Source organism: Crocodylus siamensis, chromosome 13, assembly GCF_052110815.1.
Source record: "Crocodylus siamensis isolate JL-2025a chromosome 13, ASM5211081v1, whole genome shotgun sequence".
In the NCBI taxonomy this organism is placed as follows: Eukaryota; Metazoa; Chordata; order Crocodylia; family Crocodylidae; genus Crocodylus; species Crocodylus siamensis.
This window is the reverse complement of record NC_143407.1, coordinates 17,706,093-17,728,910: the sequence shown is the minus strand read 5'-3', so window position 1 is coordinate 17,728,910 and position 22,818 is coordinate 17,706,093. Positions and strand designations below refer to the sequence as shown.

Below are 22,818 nucleotides of genomic sequence, written 5' to 3'. Positions count from 1 at the left end.
TGGGACTCCAGCTATGACTGGGCCACAGGTATAGATGGCTATACCTTGTACAGGATAAATCATGCAGATAAAAGGGGTGGTGGGTAGCTCTCTATGTCAAGGAAAGCTACCCATGTCTGCAAACCGACACTGGTACCCAAGGCGGATGATTGGAGACTCTGGGTTAAAATCCATGGTGAACCATGGCACAGGGTCTAGCCAGGATCAAGAGCTCAACCAGGAATTCGCCAGGGAACTGGCTGAGGCTGCATGCTCCTGGTGCATGGTTGTCATGGGAGATTTCAACTATCCAGACATCTCGTGGAAAGAGCACTTGGCCACATCTGAATGGTTGCAAAGCTTCCTCATGTGCGTGGATGAGCTCTAGCTGACTCAAAAAGTCGATGGACTGATGAGAGGCGAAGCACTGTTCAACCTGGTACTGGCAATGGGGGATGACTTAATCAGCGACCTAACAATTGACGGGAAGCTGGAAGACAATGACCATGAGCTGATCACCTTCACCATCTGACATAAAGCTGACAAATAGGTCAGCAATGCAGAAGTCCTTGATTTCAGGAAAGCTGACTTTGACAAGCTCAGGAGACTTGTTGGCCTAAGGAGGGAGTTCAGGATGAGTGGTCACTGCTCAAAGGAGTGATCCTGGAAGCACAAGCAATGTCTATCCTATCTTGGAGAAAAGGCAACCAAAGGGCACAGCAGCCCCCTTGGCTCTGCAGGGAACTAGTGGACCTCCTGCATCTAAAAAGAAAGACCTATAAAGGATGGTAGACTGGATCCACCTCAAAGGAGGAGTACTGTGCACTGGTCAGACCTGTAGGGAGAGAACCAGGAAAGCCAAGGCGGCGACTGAACTCCAACTGGCTACACGTGTCAAGGATCATAAAAAGTCCTTTTTTAGATATGTGGGGAGCTGGAGGAAAAACAAGGGTAACATTGGACCCCTGCTAAACTACATGGGACAACTGACAACCAATGCCCAGAAAAAAGCCAACCTGTTTAATGGGTATTTGCATCAGTTTTTCACCAGCCCCAGGGGACAGCCCTGCTCAATACAGTACGGAATGGCCAGGGTGCGGGGGAAGTGTTACCCTTCATCAATGTTAACCATGTGAAGGAACAGCTTGAAACAGCTTTCAAGTCAGCCAGCCTAGACAGTTTACACCCCAGGGTACTTGAGCTGTCAAGCATCATAGCTCAGCCACTGGCATGGATCTTCAAGAACTTGTGGTGCTCAGGCGAAGTGCCCGAAGATTGGAAGGAAGCCAATGTGGTGCCTATCTTTAAGAAAGGGAGGAAAGTAGATCCAGGGAACTACAGGCCCATCAGCCTGAACTCTATCCCGGAGAAGATCTTGGAAAAAATTATCAGAGACCATTCTTGACAAACTGGCTGATGGCAACATCCTGAGGGATAGCCAGCATGAGTTTGTTGCAGGTAGGTCGTGCCTGACCAATCTCATCTTCTATGACCAGGTGACATATCACCTGGACAAGGGAGAAGAGATTGACCTCATATATCTTGATTTTAAAAAAGTTTTCGATCTTGTATCCCATGAACATCTCGTAGAAAAACTAGCTAACTGCAGCCTCAGCTACATCACAGTCCGCTGGCTGGGGAATTGGCTCCAAGGACAGACCCAGAGAGTGGTAGTCGATGGAAGTCAGTCATGGTGCGCCGTGACTAGTGGGGTCCCCCAAAGTTCCGTCCTTCGGCTTATACTTTTTAACATTTTCATTAATGATGTGGACGGTGTCAGAAGCGGACTGGCCAAGTTTTTCAATGACAGCAAACTTTGGGGTAAAGTATCCTCACCTGAGGACAGGAGGGTGATCCAGGCCAACCTTGACAGGCTTAGAAAATGGGCAGATGAAAACCAGATGGCGTTCAACACCGAAAAATGCAAGGTACTCCACCTTGGGGGGAAAAAAACCCACAGCATGATTGTAGGCTTGGTAGTGCTACGCTTGGTAGCACCACAGCTGAAAGGGACTTGGGGGTCATGATAGACCACAAGACGAATATGAGCCACCAATGTGATGTTGAAGCTGGTTAAGTGAGCAAAACTCTAGTTTGCATCTATAGATACCTCCTAGCAAATCCCAGGATGTTATCCTCCGGCTGTACTTGGCCTTGGTGAGGTTGCAGCTGGAGTACTGCATCCAATTCTGGGCTCCACAATTTAAAAAGAATGTGGAGAACCTTGAGAGAGTCCAGGGGAGAGGCACCCACATGATCAGAGGGCAGGAGAACGGGCTTTATAATGAGAGGATGAGAGCTATGGGACTCTTCAGCCTGGAAAAGCGCAGGCTCAGGAGGAGACCTGGTGGCTACCAATAAGCATATAAGGGGTGTACATCAGGATCTACGGGAACATCTGTTCACCAGAGCGCCCCAAGGGATGACAAGGTCAAACGATCACAAACTCCTCCAAGACCGTTTCAGGCTGGACATAAGGAAGAACTTCTTTACTGTCTGAGCCCACAAGGCCTGGAACAGACTGCCACCAGAGGTGGTACAAGCACCTACTCTGGATTCCTTCAAGAGACATTTATCTTGCTGGGATCCTTTGCGCCCAGCTGACTTCCTGCCCCTAGGGCAGGGGGCTGGACTACATGATCTTCCAAGGTTCCTTCCAGCCCTAATGTCTGTGAAATCTATGAAAATATGTATTTGGACACTTCAATAGTAATTGCATACTGAGTAATACATATTGCTTAGAACAGTTTAAACTGCTAATCAAGACAGAAATAGCCTGGGTGACAACATGCAGTGCAAATGTAAGATCTGCCGAAGTTAAATTTTCCCCTAGTCACAGGATCAGTTTAAAGCATAGGCACCATCTTTAATGGAGCTTAAGTTTTTTTAGCACTTAAGTAATGCCTAGGCCTTGCTCAGGCCTTAATCTTGCCCATGTAACCAGATTACAAAAAGAATCAAGTGTCAGTTAAAAGGGACCAAAGAATTCTAATGGTTGTTCTGGAAATCCCTGGGATGTTCTCAGGTACAAGCTCTCTCCTCTTAAAAAGACTGTCATTCAGGAGAAAGGAGTGCTCCATAGGAGGAGTAAGACGAGCTGGAAAAATAGTTTGAAAAGCCTTAAACAGTTGGTACAGCAAAGGGCACCCAAGCTTCTGCTTTATCTTCTTATGTCAAATAATGGAAGAAATAAAAAAAAAAATGAGAAAGGGAAATACTTTTCACTGGAGCCCAAGCATGTACCTTTCATTTACAGTGCCACAGGGGCAGTCTCCCACCTCCACCCAAACCCCAAGCAGATGACTGTGGAGCTATGGGGGCAGAGCCCCCTGCTGCCAAATGCTACTAAAGCCACAGCTCTGTGGGTTGGATCCTGCAGACTGTAGGCTGTAGTTGGCAACCCCTGTTTTAAAATCATTTTTGGCCCTAATTCCTACCGAAATCAATTGGTTCCTAAATACCTTTACATGTTACAAACATCTTAGTTCCAGTGTAGGTGTTGAATGTCCCATTATTAATTGTAGCTATAAATGCAAGTGCCCTCACTTACCCTTATCCCAGTCCTTCTGCCCACAAGGGTGGGAATGAGGCACCCAGATATACGGCCCCACAACACCCTGTTACGCCTTGCTCCCACCCAGTTGCTGGGCAGGGCTGCTGCTGCAGCCACCCCTGGGGGACTTGTTTGGCTTCCCAGGCATCCCTCTCACTTTGGGCAACATGTAGGGAAGCAGCAGGAGTAGGGACACGGAGCGCTGTAGCTGGGTGGGGCAGAAAGTGTGGGGCTGGCAGCAACACAGAGCTCGCACCTGGGGGGTGGTGGGAGCATGGAGCTTAGTTGGGCAGGGTGTGGGCATGAGGGAGGGTTGGGGAGGGTGTGGGGACCCCCCACACACTTCCCCACATGATGCACAGTCCCTGCTGCTGGAAGCAGGAGCAACAGCGCTCAGGACACTTGTGTCCTTTGCAGGCGCTGGCACTGCACAGCTCCAGCCAGCACTGCATGTGGGAGCATGGAGCGCAGCCTACCTGGCCTGCCTCTATCCAGCCCCATGCTGAAGCCAGCTGCCTCCCCTGCCATGCAGGTCCTGGGACTCCACCACAATTGGAGGGGAGCCCTGGCTCTTGCTTGCCCATGGAGTCCTGGGACCTGTGCAGCAGGGCATTGGGAAGGCAGTTGGCTCCACTGTGGGGCTTCCTCCAGTGCTGTGCATGTGGGAACTTCATGCGTGCCACACATCGACCCCACAGTAGAGGTGGGCCAGGTAGGCTACGCTCCTCACCCCCATGTGCAGCAGTGGCTGTAGCTACACACTGCCAGGCACCAGTGCTTGGAGGCAGCAGGGGCTGCATGCCATATGGGGGAGTGTATGTGGGTCCCCACACCCCCCCACCCTCCCTCACACCCACACACTGCCCCAAAAACCCCTCTCTCACACACACACACACACACACACACACACACACACACACACACACACACACACACATCATGCCCCATACACACACAGCCACACCCCCTCACAAACCCCCCATACACACACCCCCCCAATCTTCACTATACACACATGCACACACTCCCTCACACCCCACCATACACAACTCCCCACACCCTGTCATACACAAACTCCCACCCCAACCATACCCCACACCCACCACATACAACATACAAGAGTAAGTCTTGTTTCTTAGTTATTATGGAATCCCCACTATATACAGTATACCAACACAAATCATGACAGATCTTTTTGTAATAAAATTAAAATATGATATAGTAGGTGATTGACTTCTAGTATATGATTTTTTTTTTGTTTGTTTCCTGGTTCCAAGGTGGCAGTTCCCCCTCCGAGCATCCCACGACCTGGTCCAGCTGGGGCCTCATTCACCCATGCCTCGGCTCCACTCCCTCCTTCTATGTGGGGGCCTTGATTACCCCCACAAGTCCCTTCCCCTTTACAGAGTAGACTGATACTTGCCTGCCAGTGCTGGGCAGTGATCCACATGCAGGGCTGTGATCCTGGTTGTGTGTGTACCCCTCCCCACCCCTGCAGCAGTCTCCCAGAGCCTGTGGCCGGGCTGCCCTGCAGCCCTACCTGCTGCCCCGCATTTGTGGGGGCTACACCCCATTAACTCCAGCCTTCTGCCAGCTATGCATGTGGCCCAAAGTTATTCCACTCCAGGTCAGGATTCTCTCTGATCCATTTACACTAAGATGTAGCAATTCTAGGCTATGCCTTAGTGAAAACACCCCGCCTGCCCCCGCTGGTCCAGACTGGGCCTATTGCCACCCGCCATCCCAGCACCGCTGATCCCCAATCACTACTACCCTACACCCCCCCCCCCACTTACTTGTGGCTGCTTGCAGTGGGGGAGCAGGCAGAGTCGGGTTAACCTGCCTGCCTGACCGCTGTCCCAGAAGAGCAGCAGCAGTGCAGCTGGCTGGCCAGGCAATTTAACCCTTTCCTGCCTGTTTCCTTGGGGCAGACAGCACAGGCAGTCCCATGTAAGTAATGTTCGGGGGGGGGCTGGGGAAGGTACCAGGGAGCACTGGGAACACAGGGGAGCCCTGAAATAGGTAGAGAGGAGGCAGATTCTTCCCTTTCAGTTCTCCATGCTGTTGCTGGCATTAAGTGTGACTGCTCCAAACTCAGACTAGTACTAACACCAATCAACTTTTGCGTGGCTGACCATGTAAGATGTAGCAAGGCCCTACAAAAAAGAAGGCACTTATACAAGTGTTAACAAGTGTTAGCCAAAGCCATAGCACAAGGGTGCTCCACCTCCAACCTGTGAACCAAATGTGGCCAACAGAACCTTGGAATACGGCCTCTGGGGCTCCCCATGGGTCGAGAAATTTGGTGGCAGGGGGCAGCAGCAGTACTGCCTCCATTCATTGTTGTCAAAATCCTAAACTCTGTGGGGAGGGTTGGAGTTGGGCCATGAGCTCCCCAGCCAGATCAGGGCTGGGCCATGCCCCCCTTCCCTCTGTACTGCCAAGTTGAGGCCAGGCTGTGCCCCCTTCTCCCTGCAGGGCTGGGTCCCCTCCCCGTGGCCAGCTAGCTCAGAGCCAGCCCATGCACCGTTCTTCTTCCTTCCCTCCATCTCCCCCCTCACTGCAGGGCCAGGCCATACCCTCTTCCTTCTATCTGGCCAGGTGGAGGTGGGCCCACACCCCCTTCCTCCCACAAGGTTGGACCATTCCCCTTTCTCCCCAGTGAGGCTGGGTTGGGCTTGGGTCAGGCCCCCTTCCCCTGCATAGCTATATTTGGGCTGGGTCAAGCCTGCCCTGGGTGCCAAATTGGGTCCACTTGCTTGATCTGGCTTATGGAGGGATTGGGCACTACCCATCTGGCCCACCAGCCAGACAGGTTGAGCACCACTGCCATAGCAGATTCAGCAGCCCGTGTCAGTGGCCCAGCCACAAGCAAGCTTTTGTGTGAAGCCCATGCTAAGGGAAAGCAAGCCCCACTCTAAATTACATATGCCAGCATCTGCTCTTTGACCAAGATCCTTAGTCTGTACAGACTTTTATAATACAGGATGCAATATAAAGAAAGGTCAAGGAAACAGAGCGGGGAGGACCCTGGAATAAGGAGAGGAGTAGAGTTGATAAGCTGGCTAACAGGGTGGTTCAGGGTATGTGAAAATTGCCAGCTGCAAAATGGAGAACAAGCTATTGTGGACTGCATTGGCATAGTTTGTTTTGTATTATGCCTGAGGCCTGTGCAATAACCTATAAAATTGCATTGAAAGTATAGTACCATAAGGAATATCTAACAGGGTGCCTGAAAACCCTTGTCACTTTGAGGGGTGGAGCGCCATGGCTGCATGAGAGCAAGGGCAGAATGGTGGTGAAGAGAAAGTTGCCCGGGAGGGCAACAATGCAGTTAGAGCGTTTTGGGAGAGGACTGGGAAGGCTCCAAGAGAGCCAACCAAAACTGATTGGCACGGTGTGAACGGAAAACAGCAAGTGAGAACGGAGAGAGTACTTACCATGGCGTTCGACAAAGACAAGTGGGGTCCAGGGAACGAGGCTCTGGCCACCTGGAAGGGAAGAGCAAAGATTATTAATAAGTGAGTGTAACTCTCGGCACAGTTCACCACCAAAACTGTGGGGACTATGGCAGGTTACATTAACTTGTGCCCCTGGTGGTTGGTGGGGGGGGGCGCAGTGGCGGTGGTGGGAGTGCAGCAGCAGTAAGCAGGGCAGCTTCTTCAGATGTCACTGGTGCTGTTAACAGCAGGGGGGTTGGCGAGTGCCAACCAAGGGCCAGCAACCACCTACAGCCACTGCCAGCGGTAGCAGCTAGTTGGGATCTTGGGGATCACGGTCGGCCCACCCCCTTTTTGTAGGGGGTGCACTGCCATGCTCAGAGGGTGCATGTGCACCCAGGTGCACCCTCTACGCAGCATGCCTGGCAGGATGGAGATTCAGGCAAGCTTCTGTTTGTCAAGTGGGGATGGGGGAACCAGTAAAACCTATGATTGTTTAAGTTCAGTTTCTGATAGAGCTGTGCAAAACAGCACCATTTCATCTTGACTTCCATTTCGCCATTACAAAGGGACGGTGTTTCATTTTGCTGTTTCGAAGCACTGATCCATTTCATTTCATCGAAACTGTTTTGTTGTTTTGACGAGTTTCGGCGTTTCGCCCATCGGCTATAATGGGGAATCATAAAAATACCTAGAACTTCGTCACTTCTTGCCTGATTTGGATGAAAATTACAGGGATGGTACCCCCCTTCTGAGGGCATGAAGCCTGCCAAGCTTCAAGATTTTTGTGAAACTGCATCTCAAACTGTTCAAAGCAAAACTTGCATCACTTGATGGCAACAGCACGCACACAGAACCAGGGGCCCACTCCCCCAGGAGGAGTCGGGCACAGCCCTGCAGCCCTCCTGGGGGTCCCGGCCCCCAGATCTGCATGCGGGATGACAGCAGGCTGCCGCTGCTGGCTGAGGCCAGTGCCAGCACTGGGTTCTTCTTGGCGCTTGGTGCAGGCTGTGTCAGGCAGACTCAGGTGCTGGTGCCTGGCCCGGGCCTCAGCTGACAGCGGCACCATGCTGTTGTCTGCACAATCTGCAGCTAGTGAGTGTGGAGCTTAAAAAAAAAAAAGCCCTGCACTTACCAGCTGTGGCAATGGCAATTGGGGGCTCATGGGAGAGCCCCCACCTGCAGTGTGGGGCAGTGGAGATCACCACCCCCCGCCTGGCACCCACACGGCAGCTGTCCCATGACATGGTTGCATCATGGCATGGCAGGGCACCGTGCTGTCCTAAAGCTGGGGCAGATCCACCTGTCAGCCAGACCTCCCGGTTCTCTCATCATTCCCCCAGCTCTTCCTGGGGGGCACGGCCCCCAGATCTGCATACAGGGTTTCAGCAGGCTGCTGCTGCTGCAGGCTGGGGAAATAGGCCAGAGCTGCCACCGTCCCCAGCTGGCATCAGCAACCTGCTGTCATCCCAGATCATCCAGGGGCCCATGCCCCCCAAGAAGAGCTGGGGGAAATCTCAGAGAGCTAAGGGAGTGTTCAGGTCCCTGAACATTTCCCCAGTCCCCGGTTCAATTCCATAGATCTCTCATTCCCCCAGCTCTTCCTGGGGGGTACAGACCCTCGGATCTGCACTCTGGGTTTCAGCAGGCTTCCACTGCAGGCTGGGGCCAGCGGCAGCACCACAGTCTTCCCGGTGCTCGGCACAGGCTGCACTGAGTGGCTGCCACTGACCCCAGCCTGCAGCAGCAGCCCGCTGAAACCTGCATACAGATTGGGGGCCTGTGCCCCCTGGGTGGAGCTGGGGAAATGATCAGAGAGCTGGGGGAAGCAATCAGAGAACTGGAAAATTGAACCAGGAGCTGGGGAATCAAACCAGGAGCTAGAGATCAGTATCAGAACAGTCCTTCCCCCACTCTTCCCCCTCCCTCTCCTTGGTTTCTGTTTAGCTGCAAGCAGGCCCAGCTTCAAAACTTGAAATGTTTCAAAACTTTCTAAATGTTTTGAGTGTTACTGTTTTGTTTCAATTTCGCTGTTTTGAGCTTGAAATGCATGAAAACAGCTTCAAAACAAAACACCCATCAAAATTTCCCACAGCCCTACTATCTGAATACACTCGTTATTTCTGTGTTGGGAGTAATCTTTTGAATTTCTCCCATCAAAGGCACAGTAGGCGAGTCCCCAACCGGTACATTTTGATTTCCCAGGCAGTTTGGTTGCCTTTTCTACCTGAGCCTTTGTCAGTACCTCATTTCCATGATTTGTCCTTCATCCCTTCCCTTCCACCATGCACTTTTTTTAAACACTGAGAAACCTACACTCTCTAACACCCTTACCTCTTCTTATCAGTGCTCCCTTTACACCATGTGCTGACTCTCCCACATCATTCCCAGTTTCAGTGTACCGCATTTTAAGATCTTCCTGATTCATGAAAATCTAAAAAAATGTCATTTAATCTAACTTAATGCCATTTAACTAAAATGTATTTTCCTCCTTTTCTGTTGCCTCTTCAGATTGTCTTTTTATCATTTAATATCAGAGATTCTGAAATAGCCTCCATCCTGAGCTTTATATGGATTTTAATTCCTAAACATTTTCTTTTAAAATATTTTTTCAAACTAACTCCCTTATGTTTTCAGAATCCTTCTCCTTGAAATTTCATCTTCTCATGTAAGTCATAGTGGGCATCCAGGGGGTACATATGCAGTGTGCTTATCTACCCCAGGCCCTCATCCTTCTCCAGCCTTTCAACCTGTTTACTATTTAGCTGGTTTGGGCCTCCTGCAATCATATTATATTGTCATTGTGATCTGGTTAGGAGTTCTTTCGTCTAATGTTGGCCACTCTCCTTAAAGTGAGAATCTGACTGAGGAATACATTGTCAACAGACTGTCAGAACAGGTTTTGACATGAACACAGTTGTTCTCCCCTATAAACTGAGTAGAAAGTTGGACTCCCCAAACTAATACAAAGAATACCGTTCAAGGTGAGAGTTCTTGACCTGGGCTTTTGGTGTTTTTGTTTTGTTGTTGGTTTTTTGTCTTGGAAGAAGGCATAGAAAAAAAGATCATGAGAACATGATCTATGAGACCAGACCTCTCACTCTCTTCTGAGTGTTTGCTTCCCGCTGACTTCCATACACCAGTCACAAACTCATGCAGGTATAAGGGTTGAAAAATCTTCTCAAGTCAGCAGTGCTATTACCAACAGGCCAGAGGGAGAGCAGAGTTCAAAAGGCAGAAGCAGAGTTTACTTCCCTGACCTTCTAATATGCTAGATGAGTTTTGAAGCATCTTTCAAGCTCTAAATGCACCTACACATTGCCAGAGAGCTGCCAGGAAAGCACTTGGCTCAAACAGCCTGTCAAGTTATTAGGTATATTGGATAGGTGCTTAGTTTTGTATCTTCTCATTGAATGTGCTGATTTTGCATTGAGAGCTGAAGTGGGGGATTAGCATGTACATGTCTCTTGAGTTCAGGTCAGGGCTGGCAGCTACACATGGTAGCCACTGCGGTAACTCAGTGGATGATGTGAGAGATGTTTGGTGACTGACAAGGATCTCGTACTCCTGCATTCAGAACCCAGGCCATATGAGTTTCCCTGCTTCCTTCTCCCTCCCACAGAATTCTTCTGTCACTCTAAAAGCTGAAGTAGATTTATTTGCTTGTTCAGCTCAGCATGTAACTCATGTGCAATCCTTGCTTTGAAAAATAAGGTTAACAAAAATCATCCCACTTAATTCATTACAAAATGCAGTGTGAGCACTTCCCCCTGGGTGACATTGAAGGATTAAACCACAGACCTGCAAAGCAAAAAGCATGAGCTGCTGTAGGTTGAGCTAATGAGGCAAGGTTATATGGCTAACACCTGCAGAGTGGGCATAGAGGGGGGATCTTCAACATACACTGACAGAAGTTTGTGATTGAATCACTCACTGACAGCCACCAGTCTCAGAAGACCATGGAGATTGCACCTTTGGTTACTGGGTTCCACCACAGCTTCTTGAGTGCTTGAGGCGTCCAGTGCATGACAAGCAGACCCTTTGGCAAGTTGTACACGCTGACCTGGTTGAGTCTGTCCCAGCATACCAGCTACCATCTCATCTTGCCTGCCTCTGATACCTTTTCTCTATCTCATCATAGACCCGCTCCATCTCAAAGCAACATAGGCCCTGCTTCATGGCAGTTTTCCACTCACAGCAGTCCAAAGTGATTAATTCTCAACATTGTCCATCAGTGTACAGCTCCTGAAGGTTTTTCTTGCAGACATCAACAAAACAGAGTTTAGGGCATCCAAGTTGACATTTGCCAGTGGCCAACCTGTCATACAGTGTGTCCTTGGGGATTCAGCCACCACTCATACAATTCACGTCCTAACCAGTGGAGGTATCTGTCTCAGGAGCATGAACATACTAGGCATCTTGGCCTGTTCCAGAACAGCAAAGTTAATGATTTTTTCATGCCATGTTATACCCAGGATATGGCAGAGATATCAAAGATGGAAACGTCTGTTTTCTTTCTTCCATGGCATAAGGACGTAACGTTTTCCTGCCGTACGATAGAGAGCTAGGTACGTAAGCGCTCTAGATGGACATCTTTGTTGATAGAGTGAGTGCTCGTGAGTGCTCTATTTTTCCAGACTCTTTTGAAGTTTAGCCATGGCATTGCTTCCCTCTCCAATACAAGTGTTAATTTTGGCTTTCAAGGCAAGATTTTTGTGAGACACTGGAGCTCAAGTAAGTGAATTTTTCAACCACTCCAGGCTTTCATCATTATTCTAACTTTAGGAGAATAGTCAACTTGTTGACCCAGGACTACTGTCTTCTTTAGGCTAAAGGTCAGACAGAAATCATCATAAGCATGAGAAAAGCAACCCATTAGACTTTTCAGTCCTGCTTCTGAATTACTGTGTTGTCGGCAAAGAGCATTTCACAGACAAGAACTCAGGTTTTTGTTTTTCGCTTTGAGACAAGTGAGGTTAAGGATTTTCCCATCAGACCTGGTCCAAAGGTGTATTCCTTCTACTCAAATATGCATTCACTGGCTTTTCAGGACAGTGAAAAAAATCCCCAAAAATATTGGAGCTAGGACACAGTCCTGTTTGACATCACTCTTGATTTCAGATTCCTCCAAACATGACCCATTGAACTCCACTGTTCTACACAGACCAGTGTGGAAGGACTCGATGATGCTCAGAAGCTTAGGGGGGCAGCCAGTCTTCAGGATTTAGAACAGACCATTTCTGCTGACAAGATCAAAAGCTTTGATGAGATTAACAAATGCGATGCACAGAGATTTCCTTTGTTTATAGCACTTTTCTTGTAGCTTCCTCAAGGAGAATATCATATCTGCTGTGGATTTACTGGATCTGAAACTACGTTGAGACTCAGGGTAGAGTGTCCACGAGAGTCTGCAGTCTTAGCCGGATGACTTTTGCGAACAGCTTCCCAATGATGCAAAGTAAGGCTTTATACCACAACAGTTATTGCAGTTGCTCATATCACCTTTGTTTTGTACAGAGTGACTATGCTTGCATCCTTCATATATTGAGGAATTTCACCTTCTGTCCAACACATTCATATTAATTCATGCATTTGGAGGAGGACAGATTTCCTGCATTTAATATTTTCAGACGGTATGCATTCCACCCCTGGTGCTTTACCACAAACACGCTAATCAATGGCTTTTTCTGCTTCATCTACAGTAGGTTCATGGTCAAGTGCTGTCAGGGTTGGAAGGTCTTCAAGTATGTTAAGAGCAAAGTCAGGGAAAGTGAAGTGAGTGAGTAATGTTCAACTCAGCCATCCATCTGCTTATTGTGGTCATTAAGATGAATTCTCTTTGAACCAATCATTTGAGCTGTGATGCAAGGTATCCCAGGAGTCCAAGGCAGTGGGATAAATGGCTCCTTTGAGCTGAACCCATTTCTCTTCAGCAGTATTACACAGCTTAAGAGATGGTAGAGCCCCGGACAGAGTTTTGATGAATTGAGATGATGCGTCTTCAGCTTTCAGTCATGTGGCATTTATTTGTAGTAAGGAGAGTTCTTGCTCTTGCACAATTTCCTGGGCTACAATTTGACTTTAGTGCATACCAAATTGGTATCACAGTCAGCGCTCTGATAGGATAGCATGGTGATTACATCACGGAAATCTTGTGAGTGGGTAATAATCAGGTCAAGTTGATGCCAGCGTCCAGATGGTGCATGGTGCCAAGATACTTTTTGTTGAAGTTTCATGTTGAAGAAATAAATTGTTATACATAGCTTATTGCATGAACACAACTTAAGCAAACATCTGTTTTCATTCATTTTGCCAACACTATTGGTGCCCAAACAGTGAAGCCAGGCAGCATGCTCAGCACCAACCCTTGCACTAAAGTCTCCAAGCAGGAAGATTTTTTTTCATTAGGTGAAATATTAGTGATTAAGGCACTAAGCTTGTTGTGAAAGTGGTCCTTTGTTTGAATGAAGCACTGAGATTTGAAGCATATGAACATAAGAGATTGACAGGACCAGAGGCAGTAGTGAGTTGAAGCACCATTAATCTTTTGGGGCCTTTGTTTGGGGGTTCTATTGCAAACAGCCATTCAGTTTTGACTGCAAAGCCAACACCATATTTCTTCTGGCTGATTACCACCAGAGAAAGGTGTAGTTCTTCTCTTTCATAGAGAAGATTCATATCTATCTTCCACCCGGTGAGATCTGTATGATGTGGCGAGGCTATAGCTTTGTCCAAAAACATTTGGGCAGGTTGTCTTTTAACTGAGCCTTTTGTTTATACTGCTTCTTAAGGTGCCTAAATGTCTGAGTTCATAGCAGAGTTCACATTAAAACATGGCAACAAAGCTGAGTTCTTATTCTTATTGCATGCCACAGACTCCTGGAACTTCACTACAGCAATGGTAGGGACAGAGCTAGGATCATCCTGCTCCAAAAGTATAGGCCAAATTAATCTGAAAAAGAACTGTGGCTATGTGTACATGAGACACTGACTGCACAGTTGTTACTGTCCAGTCATTTAGTACTTGTTTAAATGTATATAAATTATATGTCATTTTATCTTAAAAGATATTTTGTCCTGATTGTGTGTGTTTGCATTGTACATGTACAATAATGCTTATCGTACATGTACTATAAGCTTTTCACAAGGTGTTTGCTTTAAAATAGAACCATGAATAAAGTACAGCAAAACAACTGGCTATGTCATTGTTTGCCTATAGGTGCATAAAATTTCAGGTGAAAGTCTTAGTGGTTTTCAGCTGCAATATGTAAAAAAACAAACAGGTATAGTTTTGGAGAAAAATAGACATGTTGTTTTATTGACAAGAATAACTCAGAAGCATAAAAAAGAATCAGGGAAATATTTACACTTTTTAAATCAAAGTGGCCAACTCCAGGCTGGTGCCAGTGCCCACTTGGCTTTACCATGCACACATCATTTGTTCTCTTTTCATAGCGTGTCATATAAATAACTGGTCTTATGATATCCTTCAAAACTGTGGTTAGCATGGGCCCTCTGACAAACCAGGATGATGATGCAAGAGGCACAACACTGCTGTGCTTTTGGCAGATCCAGCCAGGAATATCTTGCATGTGTTTGTTGGGTCCACTGTTGTTTGTGTCTGGTTAGATGCAGTTTTCAGTACAGTGTCACACTAGTAGCATAATGTTACATCAGTAAGAGGCAACACAGACAAAACTATCTCCTCCTTTTGTAATGATGTGCTGTACCTTATTATAGTGGCAAGCTAGTCCTTTTTGTCTGTGCCCTTTCACATCTCAAGGTCTCCCAGAGTCATAGTGAGGACATTTGAGGAGAGAAAGGTTTGATTTGTAATAATGTAGCTGCCTTTTGCAACTGAGCCAGGTATAATGCCAGCAAAAGTGGACTTAAAATAACTCCATTTGGTGTTCCTCTGTTACTGCAGCTCAATTAACTTAGGTATCACAATGTGTAATTTTTGTTTCACTTCCTTGCCAAAACTTATACTTCAAAGGACAGACCTTAAAGCAACTTAGTCATGGATTGGTTGCAGAGCGAACTGTCCTCATACTGCAGCTATTTTTTAATTAAAATCCTGTAATATGGTATATATTATAACATGTTTACGTATTCAGGTTATTATCTGCTTCTCAAGTATGACTGAGTTCTGTTAACAAGTGTGTTGTTTCACAACCCAACTGTGTCAGCACTTTGGTGCCCATCCCATTGCAGAATTGTGTATACAATTGTTTGTGTGTTCTAGTAAAAACTGAACACTTCCCTCATGTATAGTCCTCAAAACCTTTACACTTGTAGCAGTTCTGCAAAATTGATACAGAATTATACAGTTCTGGTAGTCTGGAAGTTCTTAAATTAGTTTAAGAGTCTTCAGAAAGTTGTCTTTGTTTTATCTAATACAATTGCAGATAATGCAACTAGGTAAACTGCTGTAACTATGAATGTGAATTAGCCCCAACTGGCTCTAGGGTTTTCCATTAATGCCTCAAGATCATATGTGCAGCTTTGAATGGCACTTGGCAAAACAACAAGCACAACCTTATGGATGATATTATCTTCTTATAAAGTAGATTGGGTTATACAGCCTGGTTGCAATGAACTTTTGCAGCCTTTCTGTGAAGGAGAGCTGTGAAGCAGTTCAGCTAGTACTTTTTGGTTGAGCTGTTATATTTTGGTACCAAAACTGGAGACACATTGCCATTTAACTGAACTGGAGGTATGCAGGTGGTAGTAACAAATCCTGAAGCTAGAGAACATGGTGACATTAGAAGTCCCATCTTTCAAATGAGACATAAAACCAAGACCAAGGGCCTCAACACCTGAGGACACCCGAGGATGTTGTGGCTTTTGTCATCAAGGTGTAGGGATGAGGAATTAAAACTTGAGTGTTCAGGCAGACTCGTAACTTAGGTGATTTATATTCTGTTTTCCTAGGTTCTTTCTAGGCTATTTGTTAGATTTTTCTGTGGTGCACAGAACAAATGGGAATGAGTTTGATCTGCACGGCATCAATGTAGAAGGAAGGATGGTAGCACTAATAACTTTCCACTCTTCAAAAAAAGGGATGATGTGGAATGCAGAGTCTAAGTAACCTTCCTGCAGGCAGCAAGTGCCAGAGCTGGGAATAGACCTTAGAGTTTGTGCTTCTCAGCCCAAAGTCATAACCACAAGGACCTTTATTTTTGTCAGTCTTCCTCGACAAGATCATCTTTCCTTCTATTTTGCATCCTAAATTATTAATATAGAACGGCTGCTCTTTCTCCTCACCCCTCTGTCAGCAATGTGTTGTTTTTCTGTCATCTACTTTGTGTTTGTTTTTAGGGCATTTTTAAAAAGTACAGCAAAAAGGCTTTTTCTTTTTCTGCCTCCCATCTGATGGTCTCAGGATGCCGTATTAATACTGGTGTTGCGGGGGGAGGAGATAACACGTTCCTTGTTCTGTTAGTGCATTCCCCTCATCCATTTGCATCGCCTGTTACACTGATGGAGACACCCTTCAATCTGAAATGTAGTGTGAGGAATGCGCACTCAGTCAGTGCGCTGTGTGTAAGGAATTTAGAGCTGTATCCACAGCCCAATTGCTTCTTTGTTCCAGTTGTTTGGTTGATATTTAAATAATGTATGGCAACATTTGAAAGTGTGATACTACTGAACAGTAGAGACAGCTTGATTTTTATGTTCCCCTGGAAGGTATTTCATGAAGCATCCTGCACTAGACAGACCTTTGATTGTTGGCTCTTATCAAGGCAGGATGTCCAGGCCATTTGCAAAAATACAGAAGTGCTGATTGCAGCATGTTCTGCTATCAGCCAATCAGTGCACAGGGAATGCTGGCGCTGTAATTTCTCTGCCCTCTAGGGGCAGCCCCTTCTCTGTGCTGCCCATTGGCATTCTTTTCTCCTTTCACGTATGTGTTTTTGACCAAGAAAACACTTGACCACAGACATTTTGGAGCTCACATCTCAGTGGAATTTCATTTAGTAAAACCTGAGGTAGTTTTGCTACAAAGATATTGCTAAGCCTTACAGGCTTACGCCTGGGCAGATGGGTCTGTAGTAAGCATCTGTGCAGAGGGGGAGACCAAATCCATCCCACTTTCTCAAGAGCCCTGCCTCCACTTCCTGAGTCTCATTTGTCAGTAGTCCGAAATTACACAAGCTCGCTCACTCTCTCTTGCGCCCTCTCTCTCTCTCGCACACAAGTGGCTCTGAATAGAAGCTCCATCCTTCTGGCTGGGAGAGAGGAGCTCCTTTTGTTATTCAGATCACACACTCCAGCCTGTGGCTGAGTGCAGCAGGCAGGCTCCAGCCACTGGATTTTTTTCTCGTCCTCCTGATCTCAGCAGATCCCCTGCAACCTGGCAGCCAGCTAATTTCTATTATCCTTGCCAAAGGGGTCCTGCCGTCTCTGGGCTCGCATGCTTTCTCTCTCTCCCTCCCCCCGCCCTCCACCTTCCTGTCTCTTCCTCTCTTCCACCCCCTGCCCCCCCTCCCTGTGCACGCCCGCTGAACCTTTATTATCCTTTACTTTGCTTTGCTTTCATCAGAACCTTCCAGTTCCATTCTGCCTCTTTTCTAAGCGGTCCCCAATCTCAAGCTGGCCCCACTTTCACCCCTTCTGTCTCCTTTTTCTGCCCCAGCATTTTCATTCCAACAGTGCTTGCTGATTTGCAGCGATGCCAGCAAGGAATTGTTAGAACCATAGATTGAGCCAGAGAGCATCTGAGTGTTGGGGGAAAAGGGTTCTTTCATCCTGGATATTGTGATCTTCCAGCTTCAGGATTTCTGAGCAGGCCCTCTCCTCAAGGGGAGAGTCGGGAACAGACTTCAGCCATGGAGGTGGGCAAGATGGTAAGTGAACAGCTGCTTTTAACTCATGTTTCCAGGCACAGCATCCCTCTATCATGGGCTGGGTTTGCTCACTGAGCTCATTTTTAATCCCCTTTTTCCGAGTGGAGATGTAGGAACACCCGGCATTTCGGATTGTTTCTCCCTTTAGTTCACATTTATTTTGATTTGTCATCATCCTTCATTCCCAACCTTTTTAACCCCTGTTGCATGTGCTTATCCTTGAGGCAAACTCTAAAGACTGATATTGTTAGGGCATGCAAGGGAAGAAGGGGAGAGGCTCTAAGGGGTCAGCTCAGGAGTTTGCACGCAGGTCATCCAAGTATGTTTCAAGTGTCAGTGCTGTGTTTTGGGACCTTTAATCAAGCAAAATTCCTTTTAATTGGAGTAATTGGAAGTTTTGGTTAATTAAACACCCTGAAATTTGGTTCCTGGTCTTTTAATAATTCAAGGAAAAAAACAGTTTATTTTTTGCATTTTGTTGTACAAGACATTGTGCTTTTTGCACTTGGGTGTTGTTTTAAGATCAGCCCTCAAATGAGGATCTCATGTTTGAGTTTCTGCTCTTCCACCCAATTCAAGTAGAATACTAGGTGTTATGATTCACCCTTGTCCACCCATTAAACCTTGTTTTTCTCCTGTTGTCCAGTTAGCTTAATTCAGGTTGTTTGCTAGGGATTCAAGCCTCCGTGTATGATACATCTGTGAGTTCTTTATGCACGTTCTGTGCTTTGCAGGGAGATTTTGGAGTATAATGGAAGAGTATTTGAGTATAATGGTTTCTGCCTTTTGTCCAGAGCGAAAGGAAGTGCTGGATATAAAAGTCTTTCTGGTATAAGGTGGATTTGGTGATTAATGAGCCAGCTGGCAGGGTTGATTAATACACTGACCTTTCATCTTGGAAAAGAAGGCTTTCATCTGAACAGTGAATGGGTCCCTCGGGAGTTGAAGTGTCAGGGACCAGTGTAGTTTGGGGCCCAGATGCCGTGTCGGAGCCAAGTAGGTAAAGGGGAAGCTTGCACAGTGTGCATTCTGTGCAGGTCTTGGTCTTGGTCATTTTCATTTTTAAGATGATAACAATCTAAGTAAAGATCTCTGAAAAAAGAAAGGGCTGGTTTCAGTATTTCTGGGGGCCAGGCTGCTGGCTTTTAGTCTCCTAATGTGACCACCTCAGTAGTGTTGAAGCTCTTAAGTTACTGGCTTTTATCAAGTCCCAGGTATCCAGCTGGATAGTGCTTGGTACCTTAAATCAACCAGGGCATGGGATATGAATGCTCCTTGAATTTTTCACGTCCACTTAATGCACTGGGGACCCTTTTTCTTTTAGGAAGATATGACTTCTTTACTTCTCACTAGGAGTTTGGGGGCAGGAGTTTGACAAAAACTCCTGTAGCTAAATCAGTAACCTACATGTCAGTGTACTAGATTAGCTGTCAAGTTTTTTTCATCTCTGAGACCTTCTCAACATGCGTTAATATATCTGGTTTCAGGCTTAGGATCAGCTTAATTCAGAAACCTGCTGATAACCCAAGTAAATGAGGGATGTTCCTTTTGAGAGGAAGACTGTGTTGTTTGGTTGATATTTAAATAATGTATAGCAGCATTTGAAGGCATGGTATTATTCAAATACCAAGCATAGCTTGATTTGTATGTTCCCCTGGAAGATATTTCATAAAGTATCAGGCAGAATATACAGTTGGTAAAAATGTATGACTTGACATCCAAAGGGCAAGTTTCATCCCGAGTTCAGTGACTAGGAAGGACTGAAATATCAGTTCCTTTCTCAGCAGTATTTTCTTTTGACATCTCTTTTCTCCTTTGGAAATGGGATTCTTTTGTACAGAGATGTTAAGGAGTTTCCAGTCCCGCTCTTTTTCAGTAGCTCACACCCCCAACCTGGGAGACAGAGACAGAATAACTAGCTCCTGTTGTGTCCTGCAAGCACCAAGAATGCCCAAATGCTTGCTTTTGTTCAGTAGAAGCAGACTCCAGCTGCTGGTGTGATAAAGTACTGGGAATGCTTTGAAAGCTGAGGGAGGGTCTTTATAAGCATTGAGCCTAGAAAATGAAGGGGACCAGTACCCTTCTTTCCTGCAAACATAGATTAAGTGTAGAAGTGTAGATGTAAGGCTCTTGGTTTATGAAATCTCCACATAAAATAAGGAATCTGGCTAATGTGCCTGGATAAAGCATCTGGCCACGCTGCTGAACTAGCTCTGCAACATGGGGCACCAGCATAACTGATTGGATGCTAGTGATGTCATACCCACATCAATTATTAAATAATAAGACCAGTGAGTGTTTTTCTGGGGCAACAGCTGCTATGAAGAAGTGCAGTAATGGCTCAGGATGCATTGCCTTAGAATGCCCTGGCTTGTGATCATCAAAAATAAGTGGCTGGTCCTTGCTTTGTCTTTTCTGACTTGTTTCAGAAGTTGCAGCGTTCCTTTGAACGTTTTAAGCTGTGGCGGGTAAGTGCAATACTGGTGATATTCAGTGCTGTGCAAACATTAAGCAGTGGGACTTTGCACACCACTGTAAATTTAATATTCAGTTATCCCATTTGACAGGTAAAGAACTGAGATCTAGATGTTGGCTGATTTTTCTGGGTGGAGCACCCAACTCTGTGTGGTATTGTCTTTCTTTCACCTATACCCCCTCTTAGCCTCCTTTTTTAAGTCTGGGGCCCATGAAATGTGTGGCCATGTCCTTTTTGCTACCTATTGTGATGTTGTCCCAATAGAAGGATGACATTTGATACACAGGAATACTTTTGAAAACTCAAAAGATCTAGGATTTGGAAAGGGGGTCCTGCTCAAAACTAAGCAATAATATAAACTTAGTGGGGGGGTTTTCTTTTCACTGGGAGGTGAATTCCCCTTCCATTTCAAAGACATCATGGAAGACTCCAACGAGAGAAATATGACCATATCTTGAAACTGCCAGCACTATCCAGCAGACATCTTTCCTTCATCAAATTTCCAGATCTCCTTTCCTGTGCTGGTACTGCAATCGGGTCACCAAGTTACTTGATTTGTAGGTTGTTAGCTAGTTCACTTCTCTAGAGATTTGTTTTGGCCCAACAAATCTTCTTTTGAAAAGATGTTTAAGACAAGCTGTAGGCATGCAGTACTGTTACTTGTGGGATCCCAGTTTTATTCTGGATGTAATTTTATTTCTGGGATGTTGCTGGTCACCAGAAGACTGCCTAGTGGAGCTAGTAGCTTCCTGTGCTCCTGTAGTAACTAGTCACTCTTCCTGTAGCTGTAAGGGAGAGGTTTTAGAGGGTTGTTACATACTGATCCATCCATACCAGTGCTGCTGTGCTTTATGCAAAGAGGGCACATTGGCCCCTTAAAGTTCTGTTAAACCCCCTTGTGCAATCTCCTCTAGGTTCTATTACAGACTCTCAGCTGGCATCTCTAATAGCTGCTTCTTCAGCTTGAAGCATCTGTTAAATTTGAGTCTTTTAGGACTGAAAATTCTTAGACTGTCATTAATAAGGACATGGTTTTATAAACTCCTCTTACATTTGTTTTGCCTGGACAGTGCTTGGGGCCTGGGGCTGGAATACACAGTTGCAGGGCCTTGGCGGGGAGCAGAATAGAGTTACACATGGCTTATTCGGGAGGCAGTGGGAGAGTGGCTCCCCACCACTGTGCGCACTCCCAAGGGAGACATGGGGGTTCCCTGCCCTGCTGCCCTTCCCTCAGGGCCGCCACAGCCCAAACCATCTTAAACGATTCCAGTATGGGACCTGGCGCAGCAGGGCAGGGCAGGGAAGCTCAATGCTGCTGCCGTAAGCTGAGCACCGCCATGGCCACGCGCCCCCTGCACACCTGGCAGCAGCTGGAGGCACAAGTCCATGTCATCGCTCCTGCTGCCGCTGCGCGGGCAAGGGGCACTTTGCTATGGTGGCATTTGGCTTGTGGCAGTGGCATCAAGCTTCCCTTCCCCACTTTGCCCTGCCATGCCAGGTCCCACTCGCTGGGCCACAGAGGCCCCAGGGAAGGGCAGGAGGGTGGACAGCCTGAGTCCACAGCGGGTAGCCTGTACCCATCCCCCCCTCCTCCCCCCCCAACAAGCTCCACTCTGGCCGTGCTGCCAGTGGGGGAGGGGGAGCTGGGCTCCACTCCACTGCAACAGTCGCTGCCTCCCATGGGTGGCAGCTGAGCCTCAGGCACTGCTGCAGTGGGCAGGGGACTGCAGACCTGGGCCCCTGGCCCTGTGGCCCTGGCAGCTGGGGGTCCCCTCCATCAGGGCAGAGGGCTGTGGGTGGGGAGTGAGAAACTAGCAGGGCCAAGGGCCTGTGGGTGGCAAGTGAGGGGCAGGTTCTGAATGGCTGTGGTTGGGGAGTGAGGGGCACCAGCAGGGGTGGAGGGGCTGCTGGTGGGGAGTGATGGATTTTGGGTTTTTAATCAGAATTTGCAGGGTTTATCAGAGAATTTGCAGTTTTGAAACAGAAAACCAGAATCCCTGCTGATAACAACCAGCCATTGCCTCAACTAATTCTCCAGCTTTTACTATCACCACTCCCACTAGAATTCCCCCTTCTTACTGAGGTTGCTAGTAAATGCTCCTATGCCAGATTTCCTTTAGCCTCTTCTACCTCTTCCTTGACTGTCAAAAGCAGCAGAGAGGTCAGTCAGACTTTCTTTCTGAAAATTGCTTCCTCTCTCAGCCTTTTTCAAGCTTTTCCATCATTTAAGTCTTTTATTTTGACGTGATGATCTGCAAGCCAAGTTCACAGGGAGATAAGTTTGGTTCCTCATACCTACAGATTTTGGGATGCACTGTGTCTATAGTTCCACATGGATTCCCCTCTCTAGGACAAACAGAGAGAGAGAGAGAGGTTTTTTATACCCTCTGTGTCTGTGTCTGTGTCTGTGTCTGTGTCTGTGTCTGTGTCTGTGTCTGTGTCTGTGTCTGTGTCTGTGTCTGTGTCTGTGTACATGATTCCAAAATCAAGAGCTTAGTAGCAATAACTGTATTCTGTTGT

General features: G+C 46.9%; 1 protein-coding gene across 8 annotated transcripts in view; it reads left to right on the top strand.

The window, feature by feature from the left end:
* The window catches only part of HIP1 (huntingtin interacting protein 1), a 169,628-nt gene that overhangs the window by 53,566 nt on the left and 93,244 nt on the right, over positions 1–22,818 (top strand). Inside the window, exon 1 of one of the 8 annotated variants that reach the window (XM_090026503.1) lies at positions 17,134–17,822. The exons of 6 other annotated variants lie outside the window; for them this stretch is intronic. In XM_090026503.1, the coding sequence (XP_089882629.1) occupies positions 17,805–17,822 (18 nt within the window). In that variant the 5' untranslated portion in view covers positions 17,134–17,804. Of the gene's footprint in view, positions 1–17,133; positions 17,823–22,818 lie in introns of those variants that run through there. One more of the 8 variants, XM_090026506.1, reaches the window with a different exon arrangement.